This window comes from Mugil cephalus, chromosome 10 (assembly GCF_022458985.1).
Source record: "Mugil cephalus isolate CIBA_MC_2020 chromosome 10, CIBA_Mcephalus_1.1, whole genome shotgun sequence".
NCBI classification, from domain to species: Eukaryota; Metazoa; Chordata; class Actinopteri; order Mugiliformes; family Mugilidae; genus Mugil; species Mugil cephalus.
The window spans coordinates 27,379,274-27,397,296 of NC_061779.1; the positions used below are offsets into that span (position 1 = coordinate 27,379,274).

General features: G+C 40.0%; 1 protein-coding gene across 1 annotated transcript; it reads right to left on the bottom strand.

Moving 5' to 3' along the window:
- Positions 1-3,202: 3,202 nt before the first annotated feature.
- wu:fa25f02 (uncharacterized protein C11orf24) lies at positions 3,203-10,526 on the bottom strand. The gene is made up of 3 exons (XM_047597176.1): positions 10,390-10,526; positions 6,595-6,953; positions 3,203-4,592 (listed from the first exon to the last, which is right to left on the bottom strand). The coding sequence occupies exons 2-3, from the start codon at positions 6,764-6,766 to the stop codon at positions 3,574-3,576; spliced, it is 1,191 nt and encodes a 396-aa protein (XP_047453132.1). The 5' UTR covers positions 6,767-6,953; positions 10,390-10,526; the 3' UTR covers positions 3,203-3,573.
- Positions 10,527-18,023: the final 7,497 nt, after the last annotated feature.

Consider the following 18,023-nt stretch of genomic DNA (forward strand, 5'->3'; position numbering starts at 1 on the left):
TTTTGGCACTGTGTGCAGGTGCCAAGTCCTGTTGAAAAGTGAAATCTGCATCTCCATAAAGTTGGTCAGCAGCAGGAAGCATGAAGTGCTCTAAAACTTCCTGGTAGACAGCTGCATTGACCTTGGACCTCAGGAAACAGAGTGGGCCAACACCGGCAGATGACATGGCACCCCACACCATCACTGACGGTGGAAACTTTACACTGGACCTCATGCAACGTGGATTCTGTGCTTCTCCGCTCTTCCTCCAGAATCTGGGTCCTTGATTTCCAAAGGAAATGCAAAATTTGCTTCCATCAGAAAACATAACTTTGGACCACTCAGCAGCAGTCCAGTCCTTTTTATCCTTGGCCCAGGCGAGACGCTTCTTACGCTGTTTCTTGTTGAAGAGTGGCTTGACACACGGAATGCGACAGCTGAATCCCATGTCTTTCATGCGTCTCTTCGTGGTGGTTCTTGAAGCACTGACTCCAGCTGCAGTCCACTCTTTGTGGATCTCCCCCACATTTTTGAATGGGTTTGTCGTCACAATTCTCTGCAGGGTGCGGTTATCCCTAGAGCTTGTACACTTTTTTCTACCACATTTTTTCCGTCCCTTCGCCTGTCTATTAATGTGCTTGGACACAGAGCTCTGCGAACAGCCAGCTTCTTTAGCAATCAACTTTTGTGTCTTGCCCTCCTTGTACAAGGTGTCAATGGTCGTCTTTTGGACAACTGTTAAGTCAGAAGTCTTCCCCATGATTGTGGAGCCTTCAGAACAAGACTGAGGAACCTTTTAAAGGCCTTTGCAGGTGTTTTGAGTTAATCAGCTGATTAGTGTGGCACCAGGTGTCTTCTATATTGAGCCTTTTCAGAATATTCTAATTTTCTGAGATACTGAATTTGGTGTTTTCATTAGCTGTCAGTTGTAATAATAAAAATGAAAATGAATAAACACTTGAAATATATCACTATGTGTGGAAGGAAAGTATACAGTATACAAGTTTCACCTTTTGAATGGAATTACTGAAATAATTCAACTTTTTGATGATATTCTAATTTACTGGTCAGCACCTGTAGCTGCCCTTCATCAGGAGCTCTGCAAAAACAAGAAAATGCATGTCTCAATCAAAAATTTTGGGAAATTCCAGAAGTTAATTAATGGACAGTAACGGGATAAAGATTGGATGAAGATCAGATTTCACATTTTCTTGAGAAACAAAGTGAAGCAGCTTTTAGTTTCCATAGTGTTTTTATAAAACAATCTGAATGTCACAGACACTTTAAAACCCTGTATTTAAAAAAAAAAAATTTCCTCAAAACACATCTGAAGGAACAACAAGCTGCGTGTCAAATTAACATGAGAAATTACAGAGACACGCAATGCAAACTCAATGTAAACAAGTTTAAGGCGCTAGTAGAACAAAATCCCAGCCAAGTTTGAAATTGTTTCAAAGTTTGAGTTTGACACATTTTTAGGTCTCAAAAAGAGGACATCTGGTCACCCTAGATAATAGAACTTGCATGGTGAGTGTGCATACAGACCATGGCTGTTGAGTGCATTGCTCATTGTTTTCTTTGAAACAATTGTACCTGCTAATTCCAGGTCTTTCTGAAGTTCTCCACTTGTGGTCCTTGGCTCTTGGACAAGGACTCTTCTTGGACTTCTGATAATTCTTTTCACTCCTCTTTCAGAAATCTTGCAAGGAGCACCTGATTGTAGCCGTTTTATGGTGAAATTATGTGGTTTTCACTTACGTATTATGACCCCAACAGTGCTCACTGGAACATTCAGAACTTTAGAAATCCTTCAGTAACTAATGCCATCAGTGTTTTGCAACAAGGACAACAAGAAGGTTGCGAAGGTCTTGAGAGAGTCATGTGGTTTTACCCATTGTAAGACATTCATTTAATAGCAATTAATTTGTGTAGTTTACAGCACTGATAAACTAATATGATTTGTTTTGTTTAATGCTCAGGTATTCATGGATGCACACGCACAAACATACATCAGCGCGCATTACTTTGTCACACACAGGCTATCTGTGCTAACCGTAAGCTAACTCTGCTAGCCGTGAGCTAACGGTGCTAAATGTGGGTTAAGTGTGCTGACTGTGCTAACTGGGTGCTAACTGTGCTAAATGTAGGCAAAGTATGCTAATTCCCATGTTGACAGAGACAGTACCCCCGGCATTAGCTCCCATAGCCCCATCAAAATTTCCCAGAGGGAATTTTCTAGTTCCATTTTATTAAACATAATTTATGGACATCTTAGATTTGATTTCATGCATGTGTGGGTTGCATGGGTTGTTACCAACTTCCAGTGAAATTTTTACGTCAATAGCACCTTTAGAAATATATTTACTGCCGTACATTGAAATAGACAGACTAGTATGGTATTGTTTCTATAAATCACTGTAATACATGTACAAAAAATTGTGGAAACACTGCTTAAATGTAATTTTACATGCTGCAACAACACGTAATCAAGTGAAATCTTATTTCATCTCATCTTATCTCACGTACCGCTTAATCCTCACTAGGGTCGCAGGGGTTGGAGCCTATAAAAGCTGGCATTGGGTGAGAGGCGGGGTACACCCTGGACAGGTCACCAGCCTATCACAGGGCTAACACTGAGACAAACAATCATTTGCACTCACACGCACACCTAGGATCAATTTAGGGTCGCCAATTAGCCTAACGAGCATGTCTTTGGAGGTGGGAGGAAGCCGGAGTGCCCGGAGAAAACCCACGGGGACACAAAGAGAACATGCAAACTCCACCTTCTCGCTGGGAGGCTCAAGCGAAATCATAAACTCAATTGAACATTGTAGAGAGATAGAACTTACAGAACAGAGATTTATCCACAGGACAAATTAAAGTATTGATCCATCTAACTGTGGATTTTCCAATAAACAAACCCAAAATGTGAATTTTAATGTAATGCGTTACATCTTGCAAAATCATTCAAATCTGAAAAACAAAGGCTCCAGGTAATCTTGAAATTTTCCAGAAAAAAAGATTTAACAAATAAAAAAAAAAAAAAGTAAAATAAACAACAGTATACTCATAATACAATGCCGTGGAAATCTGATTAATCATGAAATTACCCTGCCAATATACTGTATGTGCTATATTCAATGTGGAAACTCTACATTTCCAATAAGAGGCATTTCACATGTGCAAAGTGAAGCTGTATTACTTAGCAAGTCTGACAAATTACTGACGTTAGGGTTTAGGTTTATTTTTCAATGTGCAAAAAAGCATTACACTGTGCAAGATGCATTCAAATTAAAAGTTCATAAGAAATTGACTTTCTGAAAACATGAAAAGCATAACAGTCCGAGAAATGATCTTGCCTAATGTTTGCAAAAAAATGGGATAAGCCACACAACTCACATTCAAAATATCCAAAAAAGGAACCAGGAAAGAACAAAGCATTAAGTGGAACTGTAAATGGAAGAAAGATATCGGCGTTGAACAGTGGCAATGGTTTATCCTGTGAACCCACAACACCGCTGTGATACTGTGCAGTTCATCTTCTTAGAGTCTCTGACTTCATAACAAGCTTTGTGGGGTTGTGCTCTTCATCCCTCACACCCCAGAGTCTGTATACATGCCATTGATCAAATAGTCAACCTGTGTGTAGTCTTTTCTCCTGTAACTCTCATAGACCTGTTTGACAAGCACAGCCACAGTGACCAATAAGAAAAGCAGACCAAAGAGCAATACAGCTAGTAAAGATGAAGTATCCACAAGCTGAGTGGTCAATGCACCCCCAGCCACTTCTACCATAGCAACCCTTGTTGCAGAGGTAAGATGCTTGGTGGAAGTAACAGTACTGGTAGTAGTTACGGAAGAAGCATTTGGGGTTAAAGAGGTGATCTTACTCAGTGGCATCCCAGTGCTTAAGTGTTGCGTGGCACCTGATGTTGATGTTGACATGACTTGATGTCTACCTGTGTTTGCACTAATAGCAGTGGTTGTGTTAGCCGTTTCCTTGAGAGAGTGGGAGGGTTCTGTGGTTGTTCTAGAGGTTGGTGCAGTTTCAGTTGTTACTGTAGATAGTGGTTTGGTCGTGGATGTAGAAGCCACCGGTACAGCAACTGTGTTTGCATCCAAACTAGACTGTGCAGGGGTCGTAACAGTACCAGTGCTAGTAATAGATCCAGTATGTGCAGACTGAGTGGGCAAGCCTGTGGTGCGAGAAGGAAGAACTGACGTTGGCTGACGGACTCTCTCTGGTGATGTATTAGATGTTGAGGCTGTGGATGAATGTGGTCTTGCTGCAGACTGCTTAGGAGGAAGTGGAGTTGTTAAGGAGTTTCTTAATGCGTAGCTAGCAGTGGTATGGTGAACGGAAGACGATGAGTCAGGGGAGGACTGAACTTGCTGTGTGCTTTTAGAGTTCACTTTTGATAGTACAGTTTTTTTTTTTTGTTTTTCTACAAAGGTAGATTTGGTTGATATGACAGGAACTGAAGGCTTACTGGAGATTAGGTTAGGGATAGAGGTCTTTTGTTGCAGGTTTGTTGTCATCCCACTGGATCTGGTCGTTGAGAAATCCTTAGCTTTTGAATCTTGCCCGACAGCAGTATTATTATTATTATTACCTAGGAAATGACAAAATCCATGAATAACAAAGCTTCAGAATAGGAAAGAAAATATCAGTTCCGTGTACAACATATCGTATCTTAATAACATATCCAAATCAAATAAATACAGATACAGTGTCTTTAAAAAGTAATAATTATATATAATATATATATATATAATAATTAATTGATTTTATAAACTCTCTTTGCTTGGTGGAAACAGAGCTCTACAGAATAATGTCAATTCATTCAAACATATAATGTAAAATAAGTGACTGCATAAATATTCACCCCCTTTAAAGTGACTGGCATAATTCAACAATTGGTCCAGCCAGTTGGTGTGAAAAGAGAACTGTATATCACCTAAGTGGAGTAAATGTTTCTGTAGTATAAAGACACCTGTGTCTGGAAGGTCCAGTCACTGATTAATTTATATTCCTAACTACAATTAGTGCAACAAAGAACACTTTTGGGCCCTGTCCACTCAGAGACGGGGTTTCCTGGCGTTTTGGGAGCATATTTTTTAAACCAGCCCCGAAAGTGGATAAATCTCTAATTGCCTCCTCCTTACGTTGTGCATGCGCTAACCCTGCCACCACCAAGAACAACAACTATGGCGGGCAACAGTGTTGCGCTTGTACTTTAGAAGCTAGTGACCTTGATATTGCTATTACAGCAAAATTGCCACAAACATTTACTGAGATGGTGCTGTGTTTATGGAAAACCATTTCAAAACGAAGTCAACGAAGGGTCATTGAAAGTTTACGGCTACAAGAAGATATCCAAGTCAGTGAACATAGCATGCAAGGAATATGGTTCATGAGTAAATCTGGCTAGGGCAGGTCAGCACACAAACTGTGACCACACATAAAGAAGACTAGGGTGGCCACACTACACCTGTAACTTCTCTGAAGGAATTAAGAGCTCTTGCAGATGAAATGGTTAAGATTTGTCACAAAACTACTATTTCTCACTAGTCAAAGCTTTGGAATAACAGCATCATAGAGAAAGTCACTGAAAATAACAGGGATGGGTATTGGCAAGGACACGATACAATACACATCACGATACGATACATTATTGTGATATACTACAATATTCTCTACAGTTCACTGAGAAATTTTATATGTATCTTAAAATAGAAAAAAAATCCAATATATTGCACTTGTCTAGAAAAAGTGGATTAAGTTCTTGCCACTTTTGAAAACTGCATACTCTTTGTCCAGCTTATTAGTTCCTTCTTCCATTTGAAAGTGTCTCCAAACGTCAGCTTTAAAGTTTGAAGGCATTTCAAGTTTTGCCGCCACCATGCTTTCTTCTGCTACTTGCCTATCTGCAGCTTCGACTGCCTCACTCACTACTGCAGGAAACGACGCACTGCAAGGTGGCACCAGAGCGACACCTTCCGGAGCAGAGGTGTGGAAGACGTTCATGATCGACTTCAAAATTGACATTAAGACATTCAAAATCGATATTGTACAGTAGAAAACGTATTGCGATATAATGCCACATCGATATTTTTTCCCACCCCTAGTAAATAAGTTCTAACTAAATCTCATGGAAGAGAACAAAGTCAACAGAAAGAAGGTTCTTTGGTCTGAAGAGACACATCATGTTCAGAGCGTACCAAACACTGCACAAAACCACTAACAGCATCCCCAGCATGGTGGTGTCAGGCTTTAGGGGTGCTTCTTAGCGCCTCAAAGGCATTAACTATATATTGCGAGGAAGAGGGTGGATGTAATCACATATTTTACATTATATATTTTACACTATATATTTTTAACTAATGGCATTATTTTGTATAAATCTGTTTTTACATAGTCTCTTCAGTTAAGACTATGTAAATTTCCAAAGCAAAAAACAATAATCACATTATATTTTAAACTATTGTCAATTATTATGTGCATAATTGCAGAGCATGGCTTTGCCCAACTCAAAGGAATGTAGTAAGACAGTGAACATTTTCAATATCAAAACATACTCAATTTGTTACATGGGGAAACCTGCACCTACTCACATTCAGTGGAGCAGTTAACTTGTGGTGTGTTGACTGAGGTGAGGGGAGTGGACACAAATACTGGTTCCTTCGCGGATACTGTGTAGGAGGAGTCAATGAGGAGCAGCAGCAGGCAGAGGAGGCGCAGGCACATCGATGGAGTCAGTTGGAGCATTGAGTAATAGAGGGGCATGGTGGACTGAGAGGGAATGCGACAGACACACACACTCACACACACTCACATGAGACTAGAAAGAAATTCACTCAGCAGGTACAGTCACGTTCACAAACTGAACTTGCACACACACAAAAGGTGGACGCGCCGCTGAACTGGAGTATGTAAACGAACAGGAAGTGAAGTCAGCACCCACTTTCTGGACCTACACAAGACATCAATAACAGTACAAGTTAGTCTCAACTGTATCCATCACGGACAGGGAACAGATAACATTTTGTTATAAATGACCTACTTTCCACATGTTGACTGTGCAATTTTGTGCAAAGATATAGTAGTTTTTTATATGTTGTGGTTAATATGCTATAGGATTACAGTCTTTAGTTAGAGACTAAGAGCATTACTGATACTGATTATTTAATTATTTATTTAATGATATTTTTTTTTTTATGATAGTCTCTTCTTGGACCTTGGTTGTGCCATGATGAAAGTAATGTCAAGATAAATTTGAAGTAAAGACACTAAATTTGTTACTTTGAAGGTTATGTCCATGCATCCCAGTGTAATTAATCATAATCCGGTAAGTTAAATAATTTAAAAAAAATTTCATTGAAAGTCACTTAAACCTCATAACAGACTCAATTTGCTTTTTACTATAAATTGTAGCATAAATAATTGAGAAGACTTTGACTCAAAGACTTTTTAATTTTTTGTTGTTGTTTTTACTGGCAAAAGATGGCATGTCCATATGTGACAAATGAGTCATCTTGTGTCAGATCAGTACAAGTCAAAGTTACCACTCTGGAGTATTTGGAGTATCATTCATGTTGGTCTAAATAAGATAACATTTACCAAATAAGGCAAAAGGGCAAATATTAATAGAAATGATTGCAATGTATGGGAAACATTCCAATAATTACAACTTTTTGTAGAACTCTAAGACATTTTTAAATATAAAAGATGAGGTTATAGAGTTATAGAGCAGTGGTGTGAAGTATTATGGCCAAAGATGCTTAAAGAATGAACCTAAAAATGAAAACGTAACATTAGCTATGACAGTCTGGGCTATGTTTAAAGCTAACTGAAGTTCACTTGGACTTGGAAGTGGCCTTTAAAGGACATAGCTAATGTAGATGAAAAAATATGAGCAAATTAACTACATTTGCTTGGGACAAAACAACCCAGGACTGACCTGTCTGATGTGAGGGTGCTTAATTAAGGTACCATTTATACTGTGAACAATTGTAGCCAAAACACTGTTGAGACAGGAATGATCAGTTTGGGCTGTATTGAGCTTTTCACTGGCAGCTTTGTGGTTAATACAAAAATAAGACCATGCCAGGGAGCTGGAGGTGAAGCAGGTGCATGACTTGATTCATCATGATATCCAGCTCGATGTTGCTGACCTCCCACATTTCACTGTCACCTCAGTAGATAATGCTGCTCTTCCACACAAAGAGAGTGAAAAGAAGGGGAAAGTGGAAATATAGGAGACATTCTATAAATAGAATGTTTTTTATGTCTTTATTAGACATTCTATAAATAGAATGTCTAATAAAGACAATGTAATTCTAACTGTTGAAAGCTGCAGCAGGCAACACTGGTATCTACAGTTTGTGCTGTGGCTGTGTAGCAAATATGGTCGAGGAATCACCAGTGGATATGAGCTGAACCAGGTACTAAAAGGAAGCATCCTCTTGCAATAAATATGATTCATAGCTGACAGCAGTTTCAGTGGGCTGCAGAGTTCTACCAGTGTCAAAATCTTAAATATGTGCAATGTTTTCAGTAGTATCTTTAACAGGAGCAGTTATAGACTGACTTACAATCAAGCTGCTAATGTTGAATTTCTTAATAGGTAAAAAGACTAAGTAAATCTAAGTAAACCAGTATCAGTACCTCATTTATAGTAAAAACCATAAATAGCCACCACGAAACATAAAGCTTAGTAAGAGACACTTAAAATTACATGAAGTGATTCAAGTAAAAAACTCAGCTCAACTAATGTTATGTGAAAATCTCAATTCAAATTAGTTTTGTTTTTATTTTGTTGGGTAAATTGGTCATTCTAAATTGGCAGATATGTGTGAATGTTTTTTGTTTCTTTTGAAAAACGCGCCTGAAAGAGTGGCTGCATGTCCCCAGCAGCTCTGTGAAGAATAATCTTTTCAGGTTATTCTTGGTTTGCTAATGGTTGATTATTGTTTGACTTGTTGTTTTTTCTGTGCCTTAACCAATCAAAATGTTTTTCTGTAGTTTTTGTCTTTTTGTGTTGTTTGTATTTTGTTTTTCTCTGGACTTTTAGTTTTTTGGCTGTGTTGTTGGTCGTTGGCTGTGGCATTCAGCAGAGCAGCTGTTATGTTCGGTGGTGTGGTCCTGCTATCAGCTGCTAGCGTTGGCCATGTCCCCTGAGCTGCCCGGAGTGAAGTCTAAGTGCTTTGGATGCTGGGCTGAGATTCCCGCTAAACCTCCGAAGAAGTCAGCAATAACAGCTGTGATAGGCTCTAGCTTTCCCACGTATCTTATCTTAAAGCATCCAATTTGCACCAAATTTCTTATTCCTGACATGAGCCCAGAAATGAAACAGGAACACAAAGATCTATTATAAATACTACTATAATACTCATTCTTAGTGCCAGCTACTGGATGTAGGAAGTCATTCTTGTACGACCATTTTTAATTAAATATAAATAAGTACAGCACTTCTAATGGTCTAAACACACGTTTACATTTGTTTATCACTAAAGGGCAAGGAACCATAAATGCTAAATTTATTATCTTAAAACCTGAATTTCTCCATGAAATTTAAAAAAAAGAAAGAAAAAGAAAATGTTTTTTCAGAAAAAGTAAAATAGTCTTCTGATGGCCTAAAATAATACTCTAAGGTTGGAATTTTAAATGTCCAACTATTTCAATGAGTGCCTATAACGGGTTAATATGACACGCAAATTTCCCAACTAGTACAAGGAGGAATTTTCATTCAGTTTATCTAAGGCGCCTTCCATAGCAACCTGCCCTAAATGTAAACAGGAAGCAGTCAAAGGTCATTAAAAAAGCCTACGTGGAAGCACATAGTGGGAGACACACTGTCGGTTAAACTATGACATTGCCTCTAGCCGGGATTCATTTAAATGTCAAACAATAAATAAAGCCATTTCGAGAAAGAGGTTTTCATTTTACTTTTGCGTAAAACAGAGCTATGTTCACCTAAAAACGTGGTCTTGGGTCGAACCACATCTCTATTGGCCTTTGTTAAAACAAGGGGAAACAAATAATCAACGGGATCACATTAAAGAAAGCACTGGGCCAAGCTGTAAAGATGCACATTTAAAATTCACAAACGTTAACGTGTAGCTTAATCCCAATGTTTTGCTCACATTCAACTATCAGACAGGCAGAAAAGATGGAAATACTTCAGCATAAGCATAAGTTTGTTGCGGATGTATCAACTTTGTAACACGCCGCTGGACAGGCTGGTAAATGAGTTAAGACTAACGCTAAATTACAAAACGCATCTTCCTGTCGACAGACAGGACAGTTAACTCCAACACTGTAGTCACTGTAGCCATTTACTTAACGCTGGGTTGTGTCAATAAAGCGCCAGGCTCACATGTCCAACGACACTGATTCAGGAGACTTACCAGTGCTATGATTTGAAGCCTGTAAGGTGCTGATCCTGCAGCATCTGTTACTGTTGCTTCTGTTTCCTCCTCCCATTCTTATTTTCTTCTTCGTCTTTCTTCGTCTTCTTCTTCTTCTTCTTCTTCTTCTGCTTTTAAACATCTTGTTTTTGACTGTGGGCAGTGTTAATGCTACTAGGTGCATTACTGCCCTCCGCAGGATACACTTATTTACTACGACCCACTTCAGATTGCTCTGTTCTACACAGCTTTTAGCCCTGCATGCAGGATTCTGAGATGATGGAAAAATCATCTCATCAGAACAGTGATGGTGGCCTTCTACCACTCGGGAGCACATTGACATATACAATATGGAATGCCGGCTGCACAGCAGCAGAGAGAAAGGCTCTGCAGAGGATAGTTAAAACAACACAAAAGACCAATGACTGGAAGAAGTTGCAGATGTGAGATATCTATCCAGAGCCAAAAACATTTTAAAAGACTCCTCACATCCCAGAAATACAATGTTTGACCTCATGCATTCGGGCAGGCACTACAGAGCCATAAAAAAAAAACACACAAAGACTTCTGAACAGTTATTTCCTTAGAGACATAAACAAATCATTTTGATAACCATGGGACAATATGACATATGGGACCATACAATAACGTTTTATTCCATTATTTTTATTCTATTGTTTAAATTATGTTTGAGCCCCCTGCAATTTCATTTTATTACTTATACAATGACAATGAAGGCATATTCTATTCTATTCTATTCAACATCATGCAGACACTGTAAATTAGTTTTGTTTTGTTTGTTTTTTTCCCAATCCTATGGTGAATCTCAAAAAGAATGGAGAGAAGAAAACAAAACATCTAGCAGAGCAGAGGTAGAACCTGAACAGCTTGACGGTCTAGCTCAGGACAAGACAAAACAGGACAAAGATAAAACATCACTTAACGTCAGTTTAGATTAGAATCACCAAATAACATGGATGTTGTGGATTGAAAGTCCTGGAACCTTCCCACTCTTTGCTGTGCAGTAAAAAGAAAGCTGAATTATTTATGTAGATGTTGTGTTAACCCTCACCTCACTATAATTGAACTTAGTTCCTTTTTGTTATTAGTTACTATCCTCATTGGACTAATTTCTGGATTATGTGTGCTCACGGGAGAGAGTTGGACATGAACATCAGCTCTTATTACGAATGTCCAGCAGAGGATGTACTTCCATGGCAAAGACAGTGATGATGCGCTTCCACACATCATATCAATGTGTACATCCTCATCTCCTCTGTCATCGTCTAGTAAGCTACAATTTGCCCTACTGAGAGGGTGATATGCAAGTACCTGTAACCTCTTTGACATTAAAGCGACCTGGAAAGATAGCAGTTAACCAACTGCAGCACAACAGCTTCTTCCCATATTGAAAGATGTGCAGCATGTAAAAGGCAAGCAATTTTGGGGCCAAAGGCCAGCAAGGGGCCCCCAAGGGCTGATGAACTTTAAATTACTGCTGTGGCAATGTGCTGTATTGTGTGTACTTCAATGACAGTAGATTTGCCAGTGGGACCTATACCCAACACAACTCTGCACACTCAGCCCTGTAACATGTAATGAGCAGATATTAATATTTCTAAATGGCCAACTGAAAGGTAGTCTAGTCTTAACTGTGGGAGAGAAACATAAGCTAACTTCCACTAGGAAATTTTGTTTGTTCCATCTTTGACAGTTAACATTAGTTAACTTAGCTTGCAGTCTGTCCAGCTTCGTTGTCTGTGCCAAAGTCCAGTGTGTAGACGTCCAACCACAGCTGTAAATCTATATGACACTGTAAATGTACAAACCCAACTTACCATAGTGTAAGCTGCAGCACAAGTTGAAACCCCTGTATTGGAACGGTGTTAATAGATATATTGATACTGCACTGTACTGCACTTTGTATATTTCTCTCGTGGTGTGAAGGGTGCTATTTAAATAAAGTTTCAATTACTTACTAACTTTAATATGTTACTATCATATGTCATGTTAAGTGCCAGGTCTGTGCAGTTGTTGAGGGGTTGTTGGGGGGTTAATTCAGGACACGGACACACACACACACACACACACACACACACACACACGCACACACACACACACACACACACACACACACACACACACACACACAGACTTCCCCCGAATAGGCGGAGACCAAATTTGTACGTGCGCGTACTCTGACACAGAACTGGAGTGCGCACAGTTTTATACCGTACTGTAACCAAGTCCATAAAGCCACTCGACTCGATTTCCTTGGGGTTAAAAGCAAATTGTCGCGATGCCTCTGCCTACCGTTTCCCGGTTGTTCAGGAGCGTGTTGAGGACTCAGCTGGTCCCTGTGGCTAACCTTACGGCCAAACCTGCCAAACACAATTTGACTGCGGGGGTGAGTTTATGAGTCTCTACTTACTATAGCCGCGACAGGTACACTCTCTCGGCTGGAAGATCAACAGTGTCGCCTCTCAGTAGGCTCACTGGCCATCTGTTAGTTTTAATAGTTTTAAGTGTTAATAGCAATTCTTCCGCTCTGGAGCTCATCTTGACCTGATATGACCAATTAAACCTACAGGGCTGGCTTTGCCTTAACTCTACCTTGCCTTTCTTCTTAATATATAGCCTATAAATATATATATATATACACACACACACACACACACACACATATATATAGGGAGAGAGATAGAAGGCTGCTTATCTAAATTTATTTTAACCTTATGTTTTCCCATACACTATGCGTATACGACTTGTCAAATGTCATTCTAACACTTTCGATAACTGCGTCAGTACCTCGCCATTATTCCGTCTAATTCCAACACGTATACATCTCAGACATCGCTCGCTGTGGACTGTACCTGAAATGCTCGTGTTATCTGCAAACGTCAACATGTAGGCTATAACTTTAACAATATTTGTATAGGGCTAGAGAAACTTAAAACCACAGTGTTAAGTTTAATATGGTGAAATGGCTATGTAGACACGCTGCCAAGTAGGTGACAAGTGCGCGACCTTGAAGTCGACCGGTTCAGACAGACCCTGAGCTGATTTAAAATGAAAGTTGACTCGATGAGAAACTATTGAATTTAGGAGCAGCATCATAATTTGGCTGACTTAGGCACATTATCCATCACAGGGACTCAGTTCCATTCAATATTCAGCTACAATGAATCATGAAGACCAAATGAAGACAACAACAGTTTAACACTATATTTTCAGGTCATCCAGGGTGAAGTGTGAGATCTGTAAGGCTTAAGATCCTTTGTAACAATTCTGTGTATTTAATGTGTTTCTATTTTGTTAATGTTTGTATTGCAACCTAAAGATGTTGCTGTGGACACACATGACTAATGTGAACTTTATTTTCATTCTTAGCAGATTAACGCCATAAAATTTGAGTAGTACCAAGGGGTATTGGAGAAACAAAATAAATTTCTCATGCTAACAACTAGTATAAATTCAACCATCTCTTTGTAACTGTGTGTTTTCATCAGGAGCAGGCAATTGGTATGACAGTACTGTTTGTGACCATCTTGGGTCCCTCTGGCTGGATACTGGCTCACCTGGAGGACTACAAGAAGAAGCAGTAAAAGAATAAGAGGAAGACAGGCAGAGGAGAGAAGAGTTTAACTTCAGCCCAGATGAAGACAGCAGATGTGATGAGCAGCCGGCCCACTGTTCCTCCAGCTCTTTCATTCTCAGCTTTCCTGACAAGTTATTTCTACACTTCTGATCTGTGAAGTCCACTTGTGCACTTGTCAATCTCTTACCAATAAATAAATGTTGACTATTTTGAGACCATTTGCTCAGTTTATGTGGCGTCATTGCTACGGGGTTAAGTGTCACTGATCAGCCATACAGACAGTCTTCATAAAAATTCTGACCATCCCTCTCTCTCTCTCTCCCTGTCTTTCTCTGCACCAGCCTGAGCTTCCTGAGAAAGTAGAGTCTACCCAGGCCCTTCTTTTTTCAAACGTTTTTTTTTTTTTTTTAGAACAAAAGTGTCATACCATGTAGAGTGCCAACATATTAACTTTTTTCCAATTACACATAGCATGACCAAGACAAAGTAACGTGTCTTAGCATATACAGGGGGGATACCATGCCTCATTTTTTTTCTTTTCTGAACAATTTACACATAGGGTGTGTGGGCAGGGGACCAGGCCAGGGGAAAACATGTGCCTTGAGTGCTGATCTTAACTGTAAATAAAAGAAAAAGGAGGAATGTGGCAGGGTGAATGCACTCTGAATGTCAGAGAAGGAGAGCAGACTATGATCACTGAAAATATCTTTAAGAAAATGTATTCCCCTGAGCTCCCACTGCGGAGCTGACACAGGTCTTCCCCCCAATTAGAAGTGCCTTATTGTTAAATATTGGTGAGAGGGTAAGCCAATTAGTTGATATACGACGATATGCTTCAATCAATCTCCGGGTCCTTATAAGATGAGAAACTATAGGACCAAAGCGCAGCTGGCACTGTTTGTTAGAGATATTAGCCAAAAGTACATTGTATAATGATCATGGCATTAACAACAAACTCTCTAAATTACGCCAAGAGATAGGAGTATGCGGATTAAACCAGGTAAGGAGAGGCCTTAGGACAAACAACCAGAAATACAGTTTGAAGTTAGGGACAGGCAGCCACCTTCCTGTCTCCTCTGTAGTACAGACATATTCAATCTTGGTCACCTACCTTTCCAGATTGTAGATTGTTCCTACAGATTGTAGTTTAGTCCAGTAATCTGATGGAGGGGAGAGAGGAAGCATAGAGCGGACAAAGTTAATCCTAGGCAGGATATTCAATTTTATCACAGAGATATGGGCTTGAATAGACATGGGGAGGCATGTCCATCCCTTGATTTTAAAGCCAGAAAGAGACAAAGACAAAAGGTTAGGCAAAGATTCAGAGGGATTCTCTAAGAACACCAACAGATCATCAGCAAATAATGAAAGGTGATGCTGTATATTGCGGATACATATGGGGGATATCATATTGGACAGGCGAATAGCTTGGAGCTTCTGTTTTGGAGCAATGGATGCCAACATTGGAAACAGAGGAAGAGACAGATCCAGAGGAGTGAGAGTAAGAGGAGAAGGACGAAGATGAGGAAGGTCAAGGACCTTGTTCTCTGATGAGATCTGAGCCACTTTGGTTAACCATGTGGTCAACCATGGTCAAACAATGAGGGCGGCTGGGCAAAGAGTAACCAATACTGCAATACTGCATATCAATACAGTACTCAATTCCTACACAGTATTGTATTGCAGAACTGAAAGATTACCAAAACGAGGTGATCTGGAACATATTCTGTCAACTGAACAGTAAACTGAAATTATGAAAATAACGCCATTGTCAAGGTTCTAGGTCTGTCTTTTATTTTGTGATGTTTTGAAGTTTCCTGTTTTATTTTGCCATGTTTCCTGTCCATCGTGTTTCCTTGTGGTTTTGTCATGTCTGTCCATGTCATGTTGTGTTTCCTGTTTTATTTTGTTAAGTTCCTAGTTTCCTGTCTTGTGCCTCCTTGTCTCTTGATTGTTTATTGGTTTCACCTGCGTTGATTGTCATCGTGTGTCTCACCTGTGTCTTGTCATCCCTCAGTCCTCATGTGTATTTATAGTCCTGCCTTTCCCTTTGTTCCTTGTTGCGTCATTAATGTTACCCTCAGGTCTTCATGTCATGTTCCATGTTTTCACGTGTCCATGTATCCACGTCATGTTGAAGATTTCTTTAGATTTTTGGATTTTGGTTTTCCTGCTGTGCACAGCGCCTTTTGTTAATTATTAAAAACCTTTTTGTTTGAGATCCTGCCTCATCAATAATCCTGCATCTGGGTCCTCACCTACAACCCCCTCAACTCCCCTCCCAACGTGACAGCCATGACATTATTGTGTTTTTGTCTGGGTGTTTTGTATTTGGGGTGGACCAGTTTTTGTCTTAGCGTGTTGCCAGGTCTGAAATAAAGTGGGATGCGCTGTTTTCTGAAAATTCTCCTCAGTTTCTCTGATACACCAGCTACATAGGGGATGGCGATGTTCTTCCTTTTGCTGTGCTCCTCTTCCCTGTCCTTCCTGGGATATCTTTTTGAGCCTTTGACAAAGGCCCAGTTGGGATATCCACACGTTTTGAGGGTTTGTTTTATGTGTAGTCCCTCCTTGTCTTTGCCATTCTAGCTAGTGGGTACAGTCTGTGCTCGGTGCTGGAAGGTTCTGATGACTCCTAGTTTGTGTTCCAGAGGGCGGTGGGAATCAAATAATAAGTGCAGGTGTGTGTGCGAGGGTTGTCTGTATACTTCAATGTTGAGGCTTCGTTCTTCCTCAACATGCACCAAACAGTCCAAAAAGGCCAGACAGTCCCCACTGATGTCCTCCCTGGTGAACTTGATGTTGCTGTCCACTGCATTGATGTGTTGTGTGAAGGATTCCATTTCCTCTCTGATTGACTCAAGGGCCGACACCATATCTTACCAGTGGTGGGAGTGGAACCTGCAAAGGTGCCAAGCTCTGGTCCTACTTCTTCCATGTAGAGATTGGCCACGATTGGTGACACTGGTGACCCCATCGCACAGCCGTGTTTTTGCCTGTAGAAACCTCCATTAAACTGGAAATAGGTGGTGATCAGGCACAGGTTGGGTAACACACAGACTTGTTCTGGGGTGAGGTTGGTTCTTGAAGCCAAGGTTTCATCCTTTTGTAGTCTTTTCCTTATTACATCCATGGCTTCTCTGGTGGGAATGCAGGTGAACAGTGAGGTTACATCATAGGACATGATGGTTTAATTTCTTCTGGGCCTAGTATTGTAATCATGATGTGCTTCACAACAGTGACCACTCCGTGTCAATTTCTGATATTGCCATGTGTGTTTCAGAGAGTCCTTGAGCTAGAAATGGCTGCATTGGAACGTCTTCACTGATGAGGTTTAATTTAACCTCACAAAAAGACGAAGCAGAGGAAGGAATATCATCGGACCAGCGTGCTACTGTTGAAGTCCCTGGCCAGTGCGGAGGGAACATCACAATGTGTGCAGCGATTACCCACCATGGCGTCATCCACCACCATGCTACACTTGGCTGCTACAACACTGCCCATCTGATCACATTCCTGGAAACCTTACACAACTCACTCATTCCACCAGATCAGATAGATGGCCCAGAGAAGCTCAACCTTCCACCAGGCTGCACTGGTTCATAACTGGTTCACTGCCCACCCACACTTTTAGTTGTTTATCCCCCTCTATATTCTCTGTTCCTCAGTCATATTGAGGATATTATTTTCTGCCTGGAGATGGAAAGTGTATGACTGAAATCCACAAACATATATACCCCTTCTCCAAACTATGGAAGACGCATGTGGAGATATAGCAGTTGATCCTTTCATGGCTGGATTTACCGTGCTTTGTGTGTGTGTAAATGTATACAGTAAATTCTTCTGCTGTTTTATATGTAGATAAGATATGCCTTTATTCATCCCACAGTGCGGAATTTCTCATTGTTAACAGCAGCAGACAGCAGCAGCAGACATTGAACATTCAACATTACAAACAGTGCCTTATATACATATATATATATATATATATATATATATATATATATATATATATATATATATATATACATATTCT

Bases quoted from the DNA above. Each gene is read 5' to 3' on its own strand.
- wu:fa25f02 (XM_047597176.1), bottom strand. From the start codon at position 6,766: ATGCCCCTCTATTACTCAATGCTCCAACTGACTCCATCGATGTGCCTG. The intron at 4,593-6,594 runs GTGAGTAGGTGC...GTCATTTCCTAG, and splicing joins AGTTAACTGCTCCACTGAAT to GTAATAATAATAATAATACT.